Source organism: Rhinoraja longicauda, chromosome 10 (assembly GCF_053455715.1).
Source record: "Rhinoraja longicauda isolate Sanriku21f chromosome 10, sRhiLon1.1, whole genome shotgun sequence".
NCBI classification, from domain to species: Eukaryota; Metazoa; Chordata; class Chondrichthyes; order Rajiformes; family Arhynchobatidae; genus Rhinoraja; species Rhinoraja longicauda.
In genome coordinates, this window is record NC_135962.1 from 3,141,010 (window position 1) to 3,163,688 (window position 22,679).

A 22,679-nucleotide genomic window follows, 5' to 3' on the forward strand; every position below is an offset into this window, starting at 1 on the left:
CAAAACAATCACCTCTCCCTTGATGTCAACAAAATGAAAGAGTTGGTCATCGACTTCAGGAACTGAGATGGAGTTCATGGAGTCTGCATCAATGTTGTTGAATCTGAGATGGTCAAGAGCTTCAAGTTCCTAGTTGTATCACTAAAAATGTATCCTGGTCCAACCACACTAATAATATGGCCAAGAAAGCAAAGTAAAGCAATGCCTCTACTTCCTCAGAAAGGTTCAGCAAATCGCCAATGACTTTTACTAATTTCTTATCCTGATGCATTGCAGTTTGGTAATAGCAACTGCTCTACCGCAAGAAACTACGGAGCAATCTGGGCACAGCCCAGTCCACCATGTGCACAAACGCCTCAACCCTAATCGACATCATCTACATATCATGCTGCATCAAGAAATCAGCCTACATAATGAAGGATCACTCCACCCTGGTCATTCTCTCTTCTCCCCTCTCATTTTAGGTAAATGTGCTTGAATACAGTGGTGTATACTTTCAGGTTTTTTTATCTTGAAAGCACACATCACTAAACTGAAGAGCAGCTTCTTCCCCACTATTATCAGACTGGTGAATGGACCTCTCGTATGCTAAAGATTAATTTTAATCTGCATTTTTTCTGTAGCTGTAGCAAATATTCTGTACTGTTTATTTTCTTTTTTTTCACTACTGATTGTAATTATGTATGTTATGATTGTAGAACAGAGTTTTACAAGATGGCTTAATAAGGACATGAATATTTACCTGTTGGGCAGTTTGAAAACACGTATGCAACTCACCAGTATCCTTCCTCCAAATAAATAACCCTTATTTCCCAATGTGGCACATGCATGAGCTGCTCGAGGTCGTGGAGATATGCCCTATCAAGCAACAAATGTTCAGGTTATACCACATTCATTAAGATAAAATGTATATAAAGGCATTTTTTCATGTGGCTAAAATTGCAGTATCTTGCCTTCACATGGATTATTAATACTAATTTAGAGAAATGGGAAAATTAGGAAATGAATTATACTGAAAGATTAATTTCTGCACCAATTATGTGGCTAAATTTTAAGTTGCCCAGATATTTTTTTATATAAACAGATGCAGTTTGTATAGAGTTGCACTTCAAGGGTACAAAAAATAAAAGAAGAATAGTGGAAGAAAACTGGATTTTTTTTAAAAATCTGCCGTCACGCATTCATTATGTAGCACAGAAGTAGAATTTCAGCTTCAACACACCTTGATTGTAGGCTGGTACCAAATATTCATACTGGGATCAAAAACATGAATGTCATAATTCCAACCCCAGAACATTTCTTCTTCCTTAACAAAAGATTAAGAAAAAAATAAAGATTTTTATTTCTAAACATTATCTAGGTAGAGTGAACATTGGTAAATTCTTAGGACTCTGCTACTATTTCATTGGGTTCAACATCACAGAGATCCAAGTAAGTAAGCCATTATTAACATAATTTTATCTCCCACTATCACGCAATAAAATTCATCACAATGCATTCAAAATAAGAATTGCAAATGTGCTACCTATTATGATATTGGAAGTGCAAAGCGTAGAACTTTGGCAAGCTAAATCAGGCAGGATTTATACATGAAATGGTAAACCATGAAGAGTGGTGCAGAACATAGAGATCCAGGGGTAAAGGCATAGTTCCCTGAAAGTGGAGCTACCAGTGGACAAAGTGGTGAAGTCTGCGCTTTTTGCACACTTGCTTTCATCAGATAAAGCACTGAGTATAGGAGTTGGGACATCATGTTACAACCGCACAACTTGTTGGTGAGACTACACTTGTGTGGTATCGTGTATAGTTCTTGTCACGCAGCTGTAGGAAGGATGTCATTAAACAGGAATAAGTCACAAAAGTTCCACGAGGATGTTACAAGGACTGGAAGTTATAAAACGAGACTGGACACACTGGGACTTTTCTCCTGGAGCATGGGAATCTGAAGAGTTAGCTTATTGAAGTTAAGATAAGACCATGACATGAATGGTCACAGCCTTTTTCCCCAGAGTAGGAGTCTAAAACTTGAGGGCATAGATTTAGAATGTGAGGGGGAAATCTAGAAAGGGACTCGAGTGGCAACTTTCCCACGGAGGGTAGTAGGTATATGGAATGAGCTGCCAGAGGAAGCAGTGGAGCCGTGCACAATTACAAACTTTAAAAATCATTTGGACAGGTACATTAACAGGAAGAGTTTAAAGATACGAGACTAATGCAGGAAAACGAGATGAGCTCAGAAAAACAACATGATTGCATGGGCAAGTTGGATGGAAGGGCCTGATTCCATGCTGTATAATTCAAGATTCTAAATGTATTTTTCCCAAGGGTGGTGAATCTTTTGAATTGTCTACCCAAAGGGGCTTTGGAGGCTCAGTCAAAGGTATATTCAAGGCAGATATCAACAGACTTTTGGATGTTAATGAATTTGAGCGACATAGGGGTTGGACAGAGAGTAGAAAAAGGTAAAAGATCAAGCATGAGGGGAATACTTAATTTTCCTTTATAAACAGGGAACCGCAGATACTGGTCTACAAAAGAAGACAAAAAGTACTGGAGTAACTCAGCAGGTCAGGCAGCATCTCTAGAGAACCTGGATAGCTGATGTTTCAGGTCAGGACCATTGTTCAGACTCCTTTTCAAAAACACGTATTGATGACTGCCTGAATCGCAGTGCCAGGGGTGGTGGTGTAAGCAGATATAATCATGATGTTTAACAGGCTTTTAGAAAGTCACATGGATCTGCAGGAAATGGAGGGTTATGGATTATGTGCAGGCAGAAGAGATTAATTTGGCATCATCTTCGGCACACATTGTGGGGTGAAGGGCCTATTCTTGTGCTCTACTATTCTATGTTCTAATAGTTACATCACAGTAAAAAACTGAAACAATGAAGACATCAGTGAAAAAGAGTAACCAATGTTGTCTATTTGCTCATTAAGATTATCGAAGCATTCAAAAGCAAAATTAATGTAGCTCCAACAGAGTCCATGATCGCTGAGAACAAGCAATACTCAGACAGAAATCAAGGGTTGGAAAGAACTACAGATGCTGGTTTAAATAGAAGGTAGACACAAGATGCTGGAGTAACTCAGCGAGTCAGGCAACATCTTGGGAGAGAAGGAGTTACAGGGAGGTGGTCACTCCTAGACCACGGGAGGTAGACAAGTGGGTCACTGTTAGGGGGGGCAAGGAACAGAGGCAGGGACTAGGGAGTACCCCGGTGGCTGTACCCCTTGGAAATAAGTACTCCTGTTTAAGTACTGTTGGGGGGGACAGCCTACCTGGGGGCAACGACGGTGCCCAGGCCTCTGGCAAGGAGTCCGGCCCTGTTGCTCAGAAGGGTAGGGAAAGGAAGAGGAGAGCAGTAGTAATAGGGGACTCTATAGTGAGGGGGTCAGATAGGCGTTTCTGTGGACGCAGTCGGGAGACCCGGATGGTGGTTTGCCTCCCTGGTGCCGGTGTCCGGGATGTGTCTGAGCGTGTCCAGGATATCCTGAAAGGGGAGGGAGAGGAGCCAGAGGTCGTGGTACATATAGGTACCAACAATATAGGTAGGATAAGGGAAGAGGTCCTGAAAGGAGAATTCAGGGGGCTAGGAAGAGAGTTAAAAAAAAGGACTTCCAAAGTAATAATCTCAGGCTTACTGCCTGTGCCACGCGATAGTGAGAATAGGAATGGAGTGAGGTGGAGGATAAATACGTGGCTGAGGAACTGGTGCAGGGAGCAGGGTTTCAAGTTTCTGGATCATTGGGACCTCTTCTGGGGGAAGTATGACCAGTACAAAAAGGACGGGTTGCATCTGAACCCGAGGGGAACCAATATCCTGGCGGGGAGATTTGCTAAAATAACTGCGGAGACTTTAAACTAGTACGGTTGGGGGGAGGGACTCAAACACAGATAGCTAATAGGCAGTGTGTGAGGCAGGAGGCAGAAAAGGGAAACACTCAGACCCAATATGTAGGAGAGAAAGAAGGGAAAAGAAATAAACTGAGAATAAGAAATGATGGGTCCCTTAAATGTGTATATTTTAATGCTAGGAGCATTGTAAGAAAGGTGGATGAGCTTAGAGCCTGGATTGACATCTGGAAGTATGATGTGGCGATCAGTGAAACATGGTTGCAGGAGGGTTGCGATTGGCAATTAAATATTCCAGGATTTCATTGTTTCAGATGTGATAGAATCGGAGGGGCAAGAGGTGGGGGTGTTGCATTGCTTGTCAGGGAGGATATCACAGCAGTGCTTTGGCAGGACAGACTAGAAGGCTCGATTAAGGAGGCTGTTTGGGTGGAACTCAGAAATGAGAAAGGTTTAGCAACTCTTATAGGGGTGTATTATAGACCGCCAAATAGGGAACGAGAATTGGAAGAGCAAATATGTAAGGAGATAGCAGATATTAGTAGTAAGCACAGAGTGGTGATTGTGGGTGATTTCAATTTTCCTTATATAGACTGGGAATCACATTCTGTTAAAGGGCTGGATGGTTTGGAGTTTGTAAAATGTGTGCAGGATAGTTTTTTGCAGCAATACGTAGAGGTGCCTACCAGAGAAGGGGCAGTGTTGGACCTCCTGTTAGGAAATGAGATGGGTCAGGTGACGGAGGTATGTGTTGAGGAGCACTTTGGGTCTAGTGATCATAATGCCATTAGTTTCAATATCATTATGGAGGAGGTCAAATCTGGACCAAGGGTTGAGATTTTGGATTGGAGAAAGGCTAATTTTGAGGAGATGAGAAAGGATTTAAAAGGAGTGAAATGGAAATTGTTGTTTTATGAAAAGGATATAATAGAGAAATGGAGGATATTTAAAGGTGAAATTTTGAGAGTACAGAGTCTTTATGTCCCTGTTCGGTGGAAAGGAAAGAATAATAATTTGAAAGAGCCGTGGTTTTCCAGGGAAATTGGACACTTGGTTCGGAAAAAGAGGGAGATATACAATAAATATAAGCGGCAGGGAGTAAATGAGGTTCTTGAGGAATATAAAGAATGTAAAAGGAATCTTAAAAAGGAAATTAGAAAAGCGAAAAAAAGATATGAGGCTGCTTTGGCAAGTAATGTAAAAGTAAACCCCAAGGGGTTCTACAGATATGTCAATAGCAAAAGGATAGTGAGGGATAAAATTGGTCCATTAGAGAGTCAGAGTGGACAGCTATGTGCTGAGCCGGAAGAAATGGGGGAGATATTAAACAATTTCTTTTCTTCGGTATTTACCGAAGAGAAGGATATTGAATTATGTGAGGTAAGCGAAACAAGTAGAGTAGTGATGGAAATTAGGAGGATTAAAGAAGAGGAGGTACGGACACTTTTGAAGAATATAAAAGTGGATAAGTCTCCAGGTCCTGATAGGATATTCCCTAGGACATTGAGGGAAGTTAGTGCAGAAATAGCAGGGGCTATGACGGAAATATTTCAAACGTCATTAGCAACAGGGATGGTGCCGGAAGATTGGCGCATTGCGCATGTTGTGCCTTTGTTTAAAAAAGGTTCTAAAAGTAAACCTAGCAATTATAGACCTATTAGTTTGACGTCTGTGGTGGGAAAATTAATGGAAAAGATACTTAGGGACAATATATATAATTATTTGGATAATCAAGGCCTGATTAGAAACAGTCAACATGGATTTGTGCCTGGAAGGTCATGTTTGACTAATCTTCTTGAATTTTTTGAAGAGGTTACCAGGGAAATTGATAAGGGCAAGGCTGTGGATGTTGTCTATATGGACTTCAGTAAGGCATTTGACAAGGTTCCACATGGAAGGTTGATTAAGAAGGTTAAATCGTTGGGTATTAATAGTGAGGTTGCAAGATGGATTCAACAATGGCTGAATGGGAGATACCAGAGGGTAACGGTTGACAATTGTATGTCAGGTTGGAGGCCAGTGTCTAGTGGAGTGCCCCAAGGATCTGTGTTGGGTCCACTGTTGTTTGTCATTTACATTAATGATCTGGATGATGGTGTGGCAAATTGGATTAGTAAATATGCAGATGATACTAAGATAGGTGGAGTAGTTGATAGTGAGGTAGATTTTCAAAGTCTACAGAGAAACTTGGGCCTTTTGGAAGGGTGGGCTGAAAGATGGCAGATGGAGTTTAATGCTGATAAGTGTGAGGTGCTGCATTTTGGTAGGACAAATCAAAATAGGACGTACAGGGTAAATGGTAGGGAATTGAGGAATGCAGTGGAACAGAGGGATCTGGGAATAACTGTGCATTGTTCCCTGAAGGTGGAATCTCATGTGGATAGGGTGGTGAAGAAGGCGTTTGGTACGCTTGCCTTTATAAATCAGAGCATCGAGTATAGAAGTTGGGATGTAATGTTGAAATTGTACAGGGCATTGGTGAGGCCGAATCTGGAGTATGGTGTGCAGTTCTGGTCGCCAAATTATAGGAAGGATGTCGACAAAATGGAGAGGGTACAGAGGAGATTTACTAGAATGTTGCCTGGGTTTCAGCACTTAGGCTACAGAGAGAGGTTGAACAGGTTGGGTCTTTATTCTTTGGAGCGTAGAAGGTTGAGGGGGGACTTGATAGAGGTTTATAAAATTTTGAGAGGGACGGACAGAGTTGACGTGGGTAGGCTTTTCCCTTTGAGAGTGGGGAAGATTCCAACAAGGGGACATAGCTTCAGAATTGAGGGACAAAGGTTTAGGGGTAACATGAGGGGGAACTTCTTTACTCAGAGGGTTGTGGCTGTATGGAATGGGCTTCCGGTGGAAGTGGTGGAGGCTGGCTCGATTTTATTATTTAAGAGTAAATTGGATAGGTATATGGATAGGAGGGGATTGGAGGGTTATGGTCTGAGTGCAGGTAGATGAGACTAGGTCAGGGAGAATGGTCGGCGTGGACTGGTAGGGCCGGACAGGCCTGTTTCCATGCTGTAGTTGTTATAAGGAATGGGCAACGTTTCGGGTCGAGACCCTTCTTTAGACTTTCATGCCAAAAGCATCATCTATAATAAATTAATTAAAAAGTGTTGCTGTGACCACACCTATGATGAGACAGTATGTTCTACTGGATATAAATGGTTCACAACAATTTCCTAATTACCAGATTACCAAATAGATGATAAATTAATAATTAAAAAGACAAGATCTTACCCAGGATGCTTCATTCACATCAAACGAATCATTTAGTTCACTTATTTTCTTACATCCATAGCCTCCAAAGTAAATCAACCTGTCACAAAGTAGTTTTCTTTATTTAAAAAAACCAGATAAAATGTACTCATACTAATTTGCTATAATAGCTCTCATACATTTTGGCAAGTTCAATTTAATCAATTAATGATCAAACACATGTAAAAGAATTTTACATTTTCCAAACCTTGCTCTCAACATCAATAAAACTAAGGAGCTGATCGTTCACTTGAGTGGAAGGCGCGATAGGTAGGTGGTGGAGAGAGTCAACAACTTCAAGTTTCTAGGTGTGCATATCACTGAAGATCTGTCCTAGACCCAGCACGTTGATGCAATATTAAAGAAAGCCACTACTACCTAAGAAGATTGAGAAGATTTGGTATGTCGACGAATACTCTCTTGAACGTCTGCATGAAATGTCAGATAGAGAGCACATTGACTGGTTGCATCATGGCCTGATTTGACAACTCGAATGCCCAGGAACAAAGGATATTACAAAAAATGGTGAAGATTGCCCAGTCCATCATTGGTACTGACCTCCATACCATCAAACAGATCAATAGGAGTCACAGCCTCAAAAAGACAGCGAGTATCATCAAGGACCCACACCACCCTGGCCATGCTCTCATTTGTCATTGGAAAGAAGATATTGGAGTCTGAAAACTATAACGTCCAGGTTTAGGAACAGCTTATTCCCAACAATCAGGATATTAAACATTACGAACGCCAACCAACCTTCAAACTACATACTAGTTTGCACTAGGGACTTTGGGCTTTATTTTGTTTTGCAGTAAATTGTTTTTTTAAATTATTGAACTTTTTAAAACTTATTATGTTATGCTCCGTTCTGGTACATATGACAATTAAACACTTGAGGTCATAAGTGATCGGAGCAGAATTAGGCCATTCGGCCCATCAAGTCTACTTTGCCATTCAATCATGGCTGATCTATCTCTCCCTCCTAACCCCCATTCTCCTACCTTCTCCCCATAACCCAACACCCGTACTAATCAAGAATCTATCTATCTCTGCCTTATAAATATCAATTGACTTGACCTCCACAGCCTGTAGTGAAGAATTCCACAGATTCACCACCCTGACTAAAGAAATTCCTCCTTATATCCCTAAAGGAACGTCCTTTAATTCTGAGGCTATGACCTCTAGTCCTAGACTCTCCCACAAGTGGAAACATCATCTCCACATCCATTCTATCCAAGTCTTTAACTATTCGGTACGTTTCAATGAGGCCCCCCCCCCCCTCATTCTTCTAAACTACAGACCCAGTGCCATCAAATACTAATCATTGAAATAGACTCGTGAAATTGCAGAGAGTTGTGCATGCAGCCCAGTCCATCACTCAAACCAGCCCTCCCCGTCCCCCGATATCGACGGCATCTAAACCTCTCACTGCTTCGGGACAGCAGCCAACATAATAAAGGTCCATTTACATCCCAGACTTTCTTCCTTCTTCCCTGTGGGGTAGAATTTAATTGATCCCTTTCGGTACAAATAACAATTAAACACTCTTGATTGTTAAAAATATTTTCCAATTAATGGCAAAACATACAAAAAAAGCCAGACTGATATTAATTTTACAAATGCATTTCTCATTTTAAACGAAACAATAAAAGATATCCTACTCAAGAGACTTGATTACAGGTGAACCCCATGTGACAGCGAGGGAGTTGCATCACTAGAAAATGGTCCATATTATGATTTTCCATAATTCAAAACAGCATCATTTGTGCATTTGTTGAAAAATGCAAAATGAAAAGAAAATCAATTTTATGTTTATTTATTTACCTTTCTCACGCATATTCCATGAAAGCAAATTTTATTCCTTATATTAAATTTATGAGTAGTGATTTGGATATATGCAAAGACAAAGTGCAGTAACACTGGGGTGGTCTGTACAAGTTTCAGTGCAGTAATGAGATAATTGATTCAGATTCTTCACATTGACTTTTAAGATTTAAGATGTCTTTTCTCTCAAGTTAACATTTAACATGATCACTATGGGTCCTTTGAACATCAACATGTCTCTGCATATCACATACTTCAATTTTGAGGAGGTAACCTTCAAGAATAATCAGAAGGACGTCAACCAGATCAATACACCTACTTTTATTGACTTACTTGTCTTTATGTACCCAGCAAGAAAGTTTGTCTCTTGGAGTAGGAGGATTTCCTTTATAATTACAAATCTTCTTCCATGTGAACACATCATTCTTCACTTGCAAATTAACACAATACAGCTGTAACAAACATAAAAAACACTATACATCAGTTTCTTTCTAATTTCCAACCACATAGAAAATTATGATCATTTACTAATCATATAATTTTACGAGAAATTTGGACAAATGATTCATAGAACTAAAATAAATAATTGTCCTTGTAATATGTACAGCTCAACTGTTAACATAGAAAAGTACAGCATAAGAACAGGCCCTTTTGCCCATGATGTGTGTGCTGAACATTATGTCATGTTAAATTAATCCTTTCTGCCAGCAAATGATCCATATCCCTCCACTGGCTGCAGATTCATATACCCATTCAAAAACCTCTTATAAGCCATTATTGTAGCTGCTTCCATCACTACCCCTGGCAGCACACACTACCATTCTCTGTTTTTTTAAAAACGTCCCACACATCTTCTCTAAACATTCCCATTCTCACCTTGAATGTATGTACTCAAGTATTTTACATCTCACTCTGGGAAAAAAGATTCTGACTGTCTAGTCTATCTAGGCCTTTCATAATTTAATATACTTCTATCAGGTCTCCCCTCCAACATCACAGAGAAAACAATCCAAGTTTGTCAAATCACTCTTCAGAGCTAATATCCTCTAATCCTGGCAGCATCCCGATAAACCTCTTCAGTACCCTCCCCAAATCCTTCTCATCGTTCCAGTAATGGGATAATGAGAACTTGCATACTATATTTAAAATGCAGCCTCACCAAAAATGTTTATAAAATTAAAACATTACATTTATGCTCAATGCTTCATAAAGGCAAGCATACCATACCTTCTGCGCCATTTTATCTGCTTGTGTTGCTACTTTCAGGGGGCTAACGACTTGGACCCTAAATTCCTCTGCACATTAATGCTGTTAAGGGTCTTGCCATCAACTATACCTTTCACTTACATCTGACCTTCCAAAGTGTAATACAGGCATGGCCAGATTAAAACTCCATCTGCCATTTCTTCATCCATATCTGTAACTGATCTCAGCCCTGCAGTATCCTTTGACAGCTTCTTCACTCTCCACAACTCCACCAATTTTTGTGTCATCTGCAAACTTACCAAAACCAACCCATCTACATTTTTGTCCAAGTCATTTATCTATATCACAAATAACAGAGTTCCCAGCACTAATCCCTGCAGAACATCACTGATCACAAACTTCAAGACAGAATAACATCTTTCCACCACCACTCTCTATGTTTTCTATGTGCAAGCCAGTTCTGGATTCGTATAATTAAGGATCAATAGCCTCCTAAGTAAATCAATCTGTCACAATCTAGTTTGCTTTCTTTAAATAATGTTGAAAAATGTACTTAATCTCATTTGATACCTATAGTAGTTGATTGATTAGTAAATTACATCTAACACAATTAAAGAGGCATCTAGCAGCACAAAGCCAGACCATCTGATCAATTTAGGGACATGTCAGCTTCCATCGCCTTGTCATTGTAATCTCCAAAACTTCATCATTTAAACACAGCAGAAAGCATGACAGAGAAGACACAGGCATGAGACAAGAGACTTACCTCATTACTATATCCCAGATCGTCATATCCTCCAAAAATGTACATGACTCCATTCAAACAAGCAGCGCAGCTTCCTGACATTGGACGAGGAAGGTCTCCCTTCATCGGTTGTCTCTGCCTATATTGGAAGAACACAATAAAAAGTGACATAAAAAAGCAACAATCCAAGCACTTAGGTAGCAAATTAGATAGGAGACAGAAGAGACTCCAGATGCTGGAATTTGGAACAAAGAACAAACTGGTGGAGAAACTCAGCAGTTCGAGCAGCATCTGTGAGGGAAAAGAAATTGTCAATTTTCAGGTAAAGTCCCTTAATCATCCTGAAACAGCAATTCCTTTTCCTCCCACACATGCTGTTCGACCCACTGAATTCCAATTATCTCTACACTCAGGTCAATTTTAGGTGACTGATTAACCTACCAATTTACATGCTTTTGTGATGTAGGAGGAAACACGCAGTTAAAGGGAGAATGTGCAAAGTGCCTGCAAACATCACCAGTGAATCAAACCTGCAGCAGCTCTTTTAACTGTGCCACTGTGCAGCCCAGCAAGTGTAAAGTGAGGAGGCTGTGCACTTTGGATGGATATAAATATTGTTTAAGTGGAGAAGGCCTATACTGCTGTTAGAGAGATCTAGATGTCCTCTTTCTTTAAATACAATGTTGGTAAACAGATACAGCTAGTAATAAGGAAGACAAATAAAATGTTGTCCTTGATTGCAAGAGAAATGGAGTTAGAATATAGGGAACACTTGTTGCAACTGTGTAGAGGTATAATTTCAGAGTAAAGTCACCTATTTAATTGAAACTAGACCAAGTGGACCCGTTGGGCCCAAACCTCTCCTGTATTGGTGCAGCACCCTCTCCTCCCCCCTCCCCTCCCCCTTAACCCACCTTATCCTCCCTCCTCCCCACCCACAAAAAGACTTTCACCCAGAAGACAGCTCTACGCAGACTCTTTGTGGAGTTTGCAACCAGCACTTAACGACAGCTGGAATTGGGAGATCTGCACATGGTTGGACTTTTCTCCACAGTTCAAGGATGACCGGCTATTAATTGCAAAATCCAGGCCATTTTGTAATCAGTTTTAGAAGAAATAGTAGTTAGCATTTACAAAACTATAAAATGACAGTCTTGTCCTTGTGTAATTTCCACACCATTTCATGGTAAATTGCTGCATGTGTAACTTGAAAGTCCAATAACTTACAAGATTAAGGAATAAAAAGTTGTAATAGTTATCTTTCAATATAGGAATGTTCAATTTGTGGTTATTTGCAAAATTGCATTGGCTTTTTCAATTTACCAAAGTTTTTCACTAAAACGAACAATAGTTAACGTTAACATGTAGAGACACTGATTATACCAATAATAAACTGCAATTTAAATTTCAGGTACAGCTCTGTCAACCAAGATCATTACAAACAGACTGACGACTGAACTGAAATAGATTGCTGTTTTCACAGACTTTTGGCAGTGGTAACTAGTGAAATAAATTGACATCAGTCTGAGGAAGGGACTCAATCCGAAACGTCACCCATTCCTTCTCTCCAGAGATGCTGCCTGTCCCGCTGAGTTACTCCAGCAATTTGTGTCCACCTTAATGAAATAAACAACTGCCTATTGGCAGAAATTGACTATTGACATAATTTACCATTGTAAAAGATCTTAGTTGATTGCAACAGAGTGGTACCTCTGGAAATGGTATCTGTAATCTTAAGGCTCTCGTATCTTACCTGTTTGGATACACATTTAGCCTCAGGTTTCCTAGGCTAACCTTGCAGTTGTATGACAATTTAATAAAAACCCTGATCAAATGCACAAGTCAGCCAAAATTGTATCATGCTATTTCTTCCTACCTCAGCCCTATCAATTATCAAACAATATTGTGCAAATAATAATCAAGTGAACAAAGCAGTGCTCATCTTTGTTGATACTCGATATTCAGTGTACACGGAGGGTGTGCACTGACAATATAAAAGCTGAGTTTATCATCTGTAATACCACTTCATTGTTGCAACCCATGGACCAGGGTACTTTGGCTAAATTCAAGTTTGCTGCAGAACATACTGACAAGCATGCCATTTCAGAGTTAAGTGACAATGACAAAGACAACATTCAGGAAATTTGGAAGAGGTATAATATGCCATTGACTACATTGATACCTCTTAAGATGATCATGCAAAAATAAAGTCAGTCATACAGCAATGAAATATTTCCTTTATCCATCACATACATACCGGCCCTCAAGTACCTATGTCCTCTCTCATGTCCCTCTGGTTATGCCTGAAGATCACCTGCACCGCCTCCAACCGCATCTATTGTATCCGCTGTTCCAGATGTCAACTTTTCTACTTCGGCGAGACCAAACGCAGGCTTGGCGATCATTTTGTTCAATACCTTCGCTCAGTCCGCCTTAACCAACCTGATCTCCCGGTGGCTCAGCACTTCAACTCCCCCTCCCACTCCCAGTCTGACCTTTCTGTCATGGGCCTCCTCCATTGTCATAGTGAGGCCCAGCGCAAATTGGAGGAACAACATCTCATATTTCACTTGGGCAGTTTACACCCCAGCGGTATGAACGTTGACTTCTCCAACTTCAGACAGTTCCTCTGTCCCTCTCTTTCTCCTCCCCCTTTCCAGTTCTCCCACTGTCTTCCTGTCTCCTACTACATCCTATCTTTGTCCCACCCCCTCCCCTGACATCAGTCTGAAGAAGGGTCTTGACCCAAAATGTCACCCATTCCTTCTCTCCTGAGATGCTGCCTGACCTGCTGCATTACTCTAGCATTTTGTGTCTACCTTCAATTTGAACCAGCTTCTGCAGTTATTTTCCTATACATGACTTGAAGAGGAGTGCAGGGGGAGGTGAAAAAAACAGCTATTTACAGGAAGAAACCTGTCCCATTCTCTTGCCAAATTAGTTTAAATCCTCTACAACAGCACAAGTAAATCTCCTCGCAAGGATGCTGAATCAATTTTAGTCCAGGTACAACCCATCTGCTTGTTCAGAACTTGGCTTTCCCAAAAGTAGTTCTTGTAGTCCAGAAATCTAAAGCTCTCTTTCCTCAGCCATATATTCATCCGTTTTATCCTCCTATTCCCATACTTGCTAACATGTGGCACCAAAGGTAATCCAAAGGTTATAGAATTTTCCATTTAGCTCCCTAAATTAATTTTCAAGACCTCATCTCTAAGTTTTATGTTGTTCATGAGTTACATGGATGAAATCAGAATATGTCCATGACCCATGGGTTTACAAACCCATATTCTAGACAAAGTTATCAAGATGACAATGAGGTTGGGTTTGTAGGAGCGAATTTTGTACTTAACCCGCATCCTATATCTGACTTTACTCAATGAAGCAAACCAGGATCATATGGAAGAGTTAATGGAACTTGCATGACAAAGAGCTCACAACTGAGGATCTGCTAAAGGTGGAGCAAGAGGTAACAGTACAAGGAAGAAACCATCAACAGAGAAGCATCGCCACCACTAAATCAATTCAGCATGAAGAGGCTATAGACACATTCCACCCACATCAAGAAAGCAAGGGTTACCCTCTGACAGCAATCCCAACACTGTACACGTTAGACATGGCCACACGATGGAAAAGCGTCAGAAAAGCAGAATTCTACAGTTTTCACATGAAGATGTGGTGAACTGTGTCCAAATGACACCTTCCCTGAGCTGCATTTGACAGTACCCAGAAACGGTTCTACCAGAACCCTCACCTTCAATATCCAGAATCCTCACCTTCAATATAGTAAACTCCATCCACCATCATCTGAACAGAAGAAACAACTCTACATTTACTTCCGCCACCACCATCTTGTTGAGGTAAAGCCACCACAAATTAGAAATAAAGGTAGACAACGTGCTGGCTTGAGCCTGTTCAGCCATTCAGCAAGAAAATACCTAATCTAATTGCAGTATTGCATTAGCCTTTTGATTCCTATGGTTGTCAAGATTTTGGTTTTAACCAGCCTTTAAATAAAGAATTTCAAAGTCTGAAAACTGTCAGGAGGAAACCTATGTCCCTTACATTTGAAATAGTTAAATCTCAAGAAAGTGACAGAGTTCTCTATTTTTGTTCAAGAGAAAGTGTCCACTCAGTCAATATCACTCAGGAGTTTGTATATTTTACTTGGCAAGCACCCCAAAAAGAGTAATTGTCTATATTTTTATTCTCTTAAGATTTATTTAACGTTATTATTTTATTTCAGTTATGTGTCAAAGTAATTCTAAATAACTTGTTTTAAATGAACATTCTTAAGTACCAAAATGTAACCAGTGTTTTTACACCTTCGCAATTTTAGAATTTTTACATAATGTCCCGGCAAGTTGCACATGGCAAGAAGCTCTTCTGGCGAGCCGCAGCTACATCCCTACAACAGGCCTGGCTCCCCCACTGTGGAACCAGGGAACCTGGCTCCCCCACTGTGGAGAGGGAAGCTGCCAAGCCCGGGCCCAGCTCGCCCTAAAGACCGGGAATCGGAGAGGAGGATGGAGGGAGACTGTAGCAGACATTGGAGAAAAGGCCAGTAAGAAGAACTGGGGGTCTTACCTTCCACAACCTCAGCTGCGCAACGCGCACCGCAGGGAACAAGGGTTGAAGAGGGATATGCAAGGAGAGGGACCACAGTTCGTAGGACAACCGGAATGGAGGCGACGGCTACAATGGGCCTTTGTAGCCAGCTGTAGCTGACGCTGTCAAATGGTGCCAAAATAGCAACTCTTGCATATACTCAGTGGGTTCTTCTGTACATTCTGTACTAACTGGGGGATTGTGCTTACGTACAATGATAGACTTGCTGATCTGTATGCAAAATAATAGTTTTTCACTGTACCTTGCTTGGTACGCGTGACAGTAAAGAAACCATTGAACTAAATCTTATTCTAGAACATAACTCCTTCATAAATCAAAGAATACCTGCAGTTAATTTTATTAACAGAACGATTTTGCTAACAATTATGAATTAGCATATCATTAAGAACTAATTAAATGGAAATATACAAGTCATAGAATTATAGTGTTGATTTTGTTTTTATTTCCTAATGCAAGTGGACATTTGACAATGGAGGAGTGACAATGTGAGATGTCATATTCACACAATTTACGAATGGGTGAAACAAATCAATACAACTAGACATGCTTAACTGTGGTTATCTACAGTAACTTTCTAATACACCAATGAATAATAATTAACAGTTTTTAGTCTGATGTTTACAAAACAATTTCTCATTCATACTTCCGAATACACGTTCTTTATCAAGAGGCATTTGAGTCATGAGGCATATTGCTACAATTTATTTTCCGCATTAAATAATGGGAAAAGATAAGAAATTGCACTCCAGGAATGAAATTAAACATAAAATCCGAATTACACTCGGTTCGCCAAAGCCTATTGAATCTCCCAGTTTCTAACCACTTTCCTCCCGTTCCCTTACTTACGTTTCTGTCCTGGGCCTCCTCCATTGCCATAGTGAGTCCACAAGCAAATTGGAGGAACAGCACCTCACTTTTTGCTTGGATAGCTTACAACCCAGCTGTATGAATGTTGAATCCTCTAATTTTAGCTCATCTCTCCCTCTGCTTTTCCCTCCTTCCTCCACAAAAAGACAGATAATTAGTTCGACCGTTCACAACAATGTATCCCTCTTGGGATCACACCGTCCCAGGCCAACAAATGGCAATATCAAGGAACTACCTTGTCTGAGGTCATCTATTGCCAGCCAGCTGGCCTGGTTTGTCCTGGTCTTTTCTTCCCCATTTCCACCCCCACCCCCCATCCCCACGCAATCAATCTGAAGAAGGGTGCCAACCCAAGACATCACCTATCCATTTTCTCCAGAGATGCTGCCTGACCTGCTGAGTTACTCCAGTATTTTGTCTCTATCTTTGGTATAAACCAGCATCTGCAGTTCTGTTTTTTACATTATAAAATTTGAAGATTGTCACCAGAGGAATTTGCTTACCATACACCACTTTCAATTTCATAAACCCAGATTTCATCATTGGGTAAGTAAACTTCATTATTTTCGTATGTCTGGAATAAAAAAAGTTACACATTCCTGTAATTGCTGTGAAAGTTATATCTTTCATTATCAAAATGGTACTGTAAGAAAATATTCAATGTTTCACAAAAGTAGAATTACTTGGAATGATGTATTGAAGATGTATCTGCAACATTAAGGAGACTTCCATTAAAACATACTGAAAAAGTGTAAAACAGACTCAATATTGGTCTGATGTAACTTTGCAAAAACCCATTCTCCATTTCAACATTGTTAATTACATATTTATCCATTAAAGTTTTGACACGAAGAATGATTATTCAAGTAAGATTTATAGAAAACAATATTCAGTCCCCTCTGTTGGGCTGTGCTTCACAAAATTTGAACAGCAATTTCAGAATATAATATTCACCGTAACTTCATATTGTGTCATTCCACATGACTGCAAGATTGTTTTCTGGATTTCAGTTAACAAAGTTGAACTGTAATGTGTATATATATTCCATCTCAAGAGTTACACGGTGAAGAAAATTATCTCCAAATTTGACAAGTACATTTTACAATATTGTCATTTAAATTATCCTGGAAAAGCAACATGGTTTATATGCTATAATAAAAACTATTATGCAAGTATTTAAAAGCAATTCATCAATCCTATTCACAAATTTCAGCAATAAAATGAGATTAGTCACAAGTACAGTAATGGTAACCTAGCTTTCAATTCAACATTCGTCTTTTCAGTCCTGCATCCCAGAGTCTACTTCATAGTGTTCAGTGAAATCAAAAGAAGAAACTGATTTTTTTTTTTTACATCACTTGTACAGTTTGTAAAGACAGGTCTGTGCAGACTTCAGCAATCAATTTAAAGTTAATGATAATTCTAAGGTAGATTAAGGCCAGGTGCTTTTCTAAAGAACAAAATACATCCTTTAAAAGCTCTAGTGGTATGCTTCAATAGCATTACTTATGGCATAAAGTAGAATCACAGAGAGCATGGAAACAGGTCCTTCACTGACCAACCATCCATTTACATTTTTATCTGATTCTACTCACCTTTTCAAGAAGTCCTCCCAAATGTCACCACTCACCTACATACCATAGGCAATACACGCAGTGGCCAATTAACCTACCAAATGGCGTATCATTGGGATGTCAAAGGAATCTGGAGAAAACTCACAGCCACAGGGAGAACTTACAAACTTCGCCCAGACAAGACTAGAGGTGAGGACTAGAGGTCTGAAGAAGGGTCTCGACCCGAAAAGTCACCCATTCCTTCTTTCCAGAGATGCTATGCTGCCTGTTCCACTGAGTTACTCCAGCTTTTTGTGTCTATCTAGAGGTGAGGAACTCGGGTCTCTGACGTTGTGAGGTAGTGGATCTACTAGTGAGGTAGTGGACATCTACTGGATGTGCCACTATGCTGCCCTGCTGCACCATGATGCCACTTATAGTCACATTGCAATTATACAGGGCTCTGCCGAGAATAGATGCAGAATAATGTGAAAAGAACTGGCCTTCCAATTCAAGGACAGTTGTGCTTGCATAAAGAGTGGAGCGAAGGTTCACAACATTGATTCCTGTATGGAGGGGCTTGGCTTAAAAGCGAGATTAAGCTGACTGGGCCTATACTCCAGTTTAGAATAACGAGAGAATATTGCAATAAAATCAACAAAACTTTTAAGGGACTCATCGAGAAAGATGCAACAGGGATGCTTCCCCTCACTGGTGTTTCTGGAACCAATGGTCACAGTCTCAAAACATGGGGTCAGACTTTCAGGTCCGAGTTGAGAAGAAATTTCTTCATGTAGAGGGAAAGGATTAATTGGGCCATTCTTAGTCACGTGTGTGACCAAAAATGTGAAAAATTGTGGAATACATCTCTTCTAATTCTGAAAGCATTACAAGTAATTGTTTTGTACTGTATATATGACTTGTATATGTCAAAGTTTATCAAATGAAATTTTTATGTTATGCTGAGTTTGTTTAGGGTCAGAGGTCAAATATGACTGGTCACGTTCGTGACCTCACCATGGTCACACGCGTGAGCAATCATATCTGACCTCCACAGCTGATGACAGAATTCTCTCTATAATAAAGGAAAATCCCCAAACACCTGTCCGACGGATCAGAAACACTCTTCAGGAGTCAGATGTGGATTTGTCAATGACCACTGTCCGCATAAGACTTCATGAACAGAAATACAGAGGCTACACTGCAAGATGCAAACCACTGGTTAGCCGCAAAAATAGGATGGCCAGGTTCCAGTTTGCCAAGAAGTACTTAAGAGAGCAACCATAGTTCTGGAAAAAGGTCTTGTGGACAGATGAGATGAAGATTAACTTGTATCAGAGTGATGGCACGAGCAAAGTATGGAGGAGAGAAGGAACGGCCCAAGATCCAAAGCATACCACCTCATCTGTGAAGCAGGTGGTGAGGGTGTATTGGCCAGGGCATGTATGGCTGCTGAAGGTACTAGCTCACTTATCTTCATTGATGATACATCTGCTGATGGTAGTAGCATAATGAATTCTAAAGTGTATAGACACATCCTATCTGCTCAAGTTCAAACAAATGTCTCAAAACTTATTGGCCGGCAGTTCATTCTACAGCAAGCCAAACATCCCAAACATACTGCTAAAGCAACAACGGAGTTTTTCAAAGCTAAAAAATGGTCAATTGTTGAGTGGCCAAGTCAATCACCTGATCTAAACCCAATTGAGCATGTCTTTTATATGCTGAAGAGAAAACTGAAGGGGACCCCCCCAAAACAAGCATAAGCTAAAGATGGCTGCAATATAGGCCTGGCAGAGCATCACCAGAGAAGACACCCAGCAACTGGTGATGTCCATGAATCGCAGACTTCAAGCAGTCATTGCAAGCAAAGGATTTGCAACAAAATACTAAACATGACTACTTTCATTTACATGACGTTGCTGTGTCCCAAACATTATGGTGCCCTGAAATGGGGGGGACTGTGTATAAACACTGCTGTAATTTCTACATGGTGAAACCAAAATGTATAAAAATATCCTTTATTAAAATCTGACAATGTGCACTTTAACCACATGTGATTTTTTTTATTACAAATCTCAAATTGTGGCGTACAGAGGCAAATAAATAAATGATAGGTCTTTGTCCCAAACATTAAGGAGGGCACAGTATGTTCTTATTGCACTTTTTCCCCAGGTTACAACAGGTTCCATCACTGAGAACAGTTCGAGAATATAGCTGCAAACTAAGTTTCAACACTAAATGACTGTTGAGCAGGGCTGTCCCATAGCAATAATCTGGAGAAGCAACTTAAATCTTGTTTTCCCATTCTTAACAAAAAAATCTGATAATAATAAATTTAGTCTGAGCCTTTCCCAAGCTAATAATGATTTTCCTTTAAAAAGGCCATCAAAAAAGATAAAAGGGACTTTCGCTCCAAACAGGAGGACAAGGCAGATATTTTGTAGCTGTGGCAGGGCTTGCACGCCATCACATCCTATAAAGCAAAATCACGTGGCAGCTCAAACAACAGCAAGGCATTACTCCCGGAGGAGCTCAACGCCTTCCATACATGTTTCGATAAGGAGAACACTGATGTGTCTTTTTGGTCCCCATAGCCCACAATGGTATTGCAATCTGTCACGGAGACTGATGTCAGAAGATCCTTCTGAGGGCGAACCCTCGGAAAGCGTCTGAACCGTATGGTGTACCTGGTCATGTTTTCAAAGCACGTGCGGACCAACTGGCTGAAGTTTTTGCGGATATCTTCAACCTCTAATTACTGAGGTCTGAAGTTCCCACCTGCTTTAAATGGACATCAATGATACCAGTGCCCAAGAAGAGTAAGGTGACATTCCTCAATGACTATCGCCCAGTGACACTAACATCCATGGTGATGAAGTACTTTTATAGATCGTTAATGGAGCATATCAACTCCAACCTCAGCAAGAAGCTGGACGCACTACAATTTGCCTACTGCCACAATGAGTTAGCTGGGCTGTCGGAGAGCTAGGTGGGCTGTCGAAAGATCCCAGCAAGCGCCTCAGAGCCAAGAGAGGATCCAACTGCGGGCGGCCGAGGTCAGATAGGTCCGTAGTGGGTTCCGGAGGTCAGATGGGCCTGCAGTGGGTGCCAGAGGTCAGACGAGGACGCACCACTGAGAACAAATGGGGACACGGCATTGGAGGGGGGGGGGGGGGGGGGGGGGGGAAGGGCGCTGAGAACAAAGGGGACCATTGGGGAATGTAATGAATACTTTGTAACTTTTTCAGCATCCTATACATGGGGACTCTTTGCATACCTTGTGTATTATTTGCCAAACAAAGAATTTCATTGTGACATGTTACGTGATAATAAAGTATTGATCAATCAATAGATCACCGGGGATGACATTTGCTGGCTCTCCACTCTGCATTGGACCACTTGGACAATAAAAACTTAGGTTAAGCTGGTGTTCATAGACTACAGCTCGGCGTTCAACACCATCTTCCCCTCCGAACCTGTTACCAGGCATCGAAAACTTAGAGGCATAAGAAAAACAGGGTGCTGGAGTTGGCCATTCGGCCCATCAAGCCAGCACCGCCATTCAATATGATCATGCTGATCATCTAAAATCAGTACCCCATTCTTGCTTTTTCCCCATATCCATTGATTCCTTTAGCCCCGAGCTAAATCTAACTCTCTCATGAAAACATTGAACTTGAACTTGGTCTCTGCACAACCTGTTGCAACTGTATCCTTGACTTCCTCATCAATAGAACACATTTGGTATGAATTTGCAACCACACTTCCTCTTTGATAACCATCAGCACAGGGGAACCTCAAGGCTCTGTGCTCAGCCTTGTCAGTATGCCGAGTCAGAGTACAGGAGGGAGATCGATCTTCTGATTGAATGGTGCCAGAACAATTACCTTGTTCTCAACATCCGTAAAACCAACTGCGTGTTGGCTTTAGAAGAGGAAGGTCAAAGATCCATCGAACTGTCGTAACTGAGTCAGTGTTGGAGAGAGTCAACAACTTCAAGTTCCTGGGCGTGCATATCTCTGAAGATCGATCCTGGACCCAGCACATCATGCAATCACAAAGAAAGCTCATCAATGCCTCACCTCTGTAGAATATGGAGGAGATTTGGTATGTCAATGAATACTCTCTTCAACTCCATAGGTGTACAGTTGAGAGCATATTCACGACCTGGTTTGGTACCTTGTTATCCCAGGAACGAAGGAGATTACAAAATGCGCTGGCACTGCACGGTCCATCATTGGTACAGACCACCCACCATCCAAGGGATCTATAGGAGGTGCTGTGTCAAAAAGGCAGCCAGCATCATCAAGGACACACACCACCCTGGCCATGCTCTCATTTCACTCCTGGTATCGGGTAGGTATAGGAGCTTCAGTAACATCTTCTTCCCAACAACAATCAGGCTATTGAAGACTATGAACTCCCTCCCTCTTCTCCCCTCTCCATGTCAATTCCAACATCTAACTACTTAATCCAAATAAAGACACAAAGTGCTAGAATAACTCAGTGGATCGGACAACCTCTCAGGAGAACATGAACATCTCATGTTTCAGGTTGGGATCCTTCTTCAGATATCTGCAATTCCTCCTTTCTTCATTTTACCTAATCCAAATATCTATTTTCCTATCTTGTTTTAGCTATGAAAATATTTCTTAACATTATTGTTTTTAAAGTCACTTTTCTTTCAAGTGCCTGTAATCATGACCAGATCGATAATTTCTACATCCACATAAAAATCTTAACAG

The 22,679-nt window shown here is 40.7% G+C and overlaps 1 protein-coding gene across 5 annotated transcripts in view; it reads right to left on the minus strand.

Moving 5' to 3' along the window:
* The window catches only part of LOC144597135 (kelch domain-containing protein 1), an 86,385-nt gene that overhangs the window by 52,523 nt on the left and 11,183 nt on the right, over positions 1–22,679 (minus strand). For 3 of the 5 annotated variants that reach the window (XM_078406059.1, XM_078406060.1, XM_078406061.1), the window contains exons 2-7: positions 16,882–16,952; positions 10,907–11,024; positions 9,268–9,386; positions 7,093–7,171; positions 1,223–1,306; positions 778–858 (exon numbers count right to left, since the gene is read on the minus strand). In XM_078406059.1, the coding sequence (XP_078262185.1) occupies positions 778–858; positions 1,223–1,306; positions 7,093–7,171; positions 9,268–9,386; positions 10,907–11,024; positions 16,882–16,952 (552 nt within the window). Of the gene's footprint in view, positions 1–777; positions 859–1,222; positions 1,307–7,092; positions 7,172–9,267; positions 9,387–10,906; positions 11,025–15,469; positions 15,555–16,881; positions 16,953–22,679 lie in introns of those variants that run through there. The other 2 variants (XM_078406063.1, XM_078406062.1) reach the window with 2 other exon arrangements.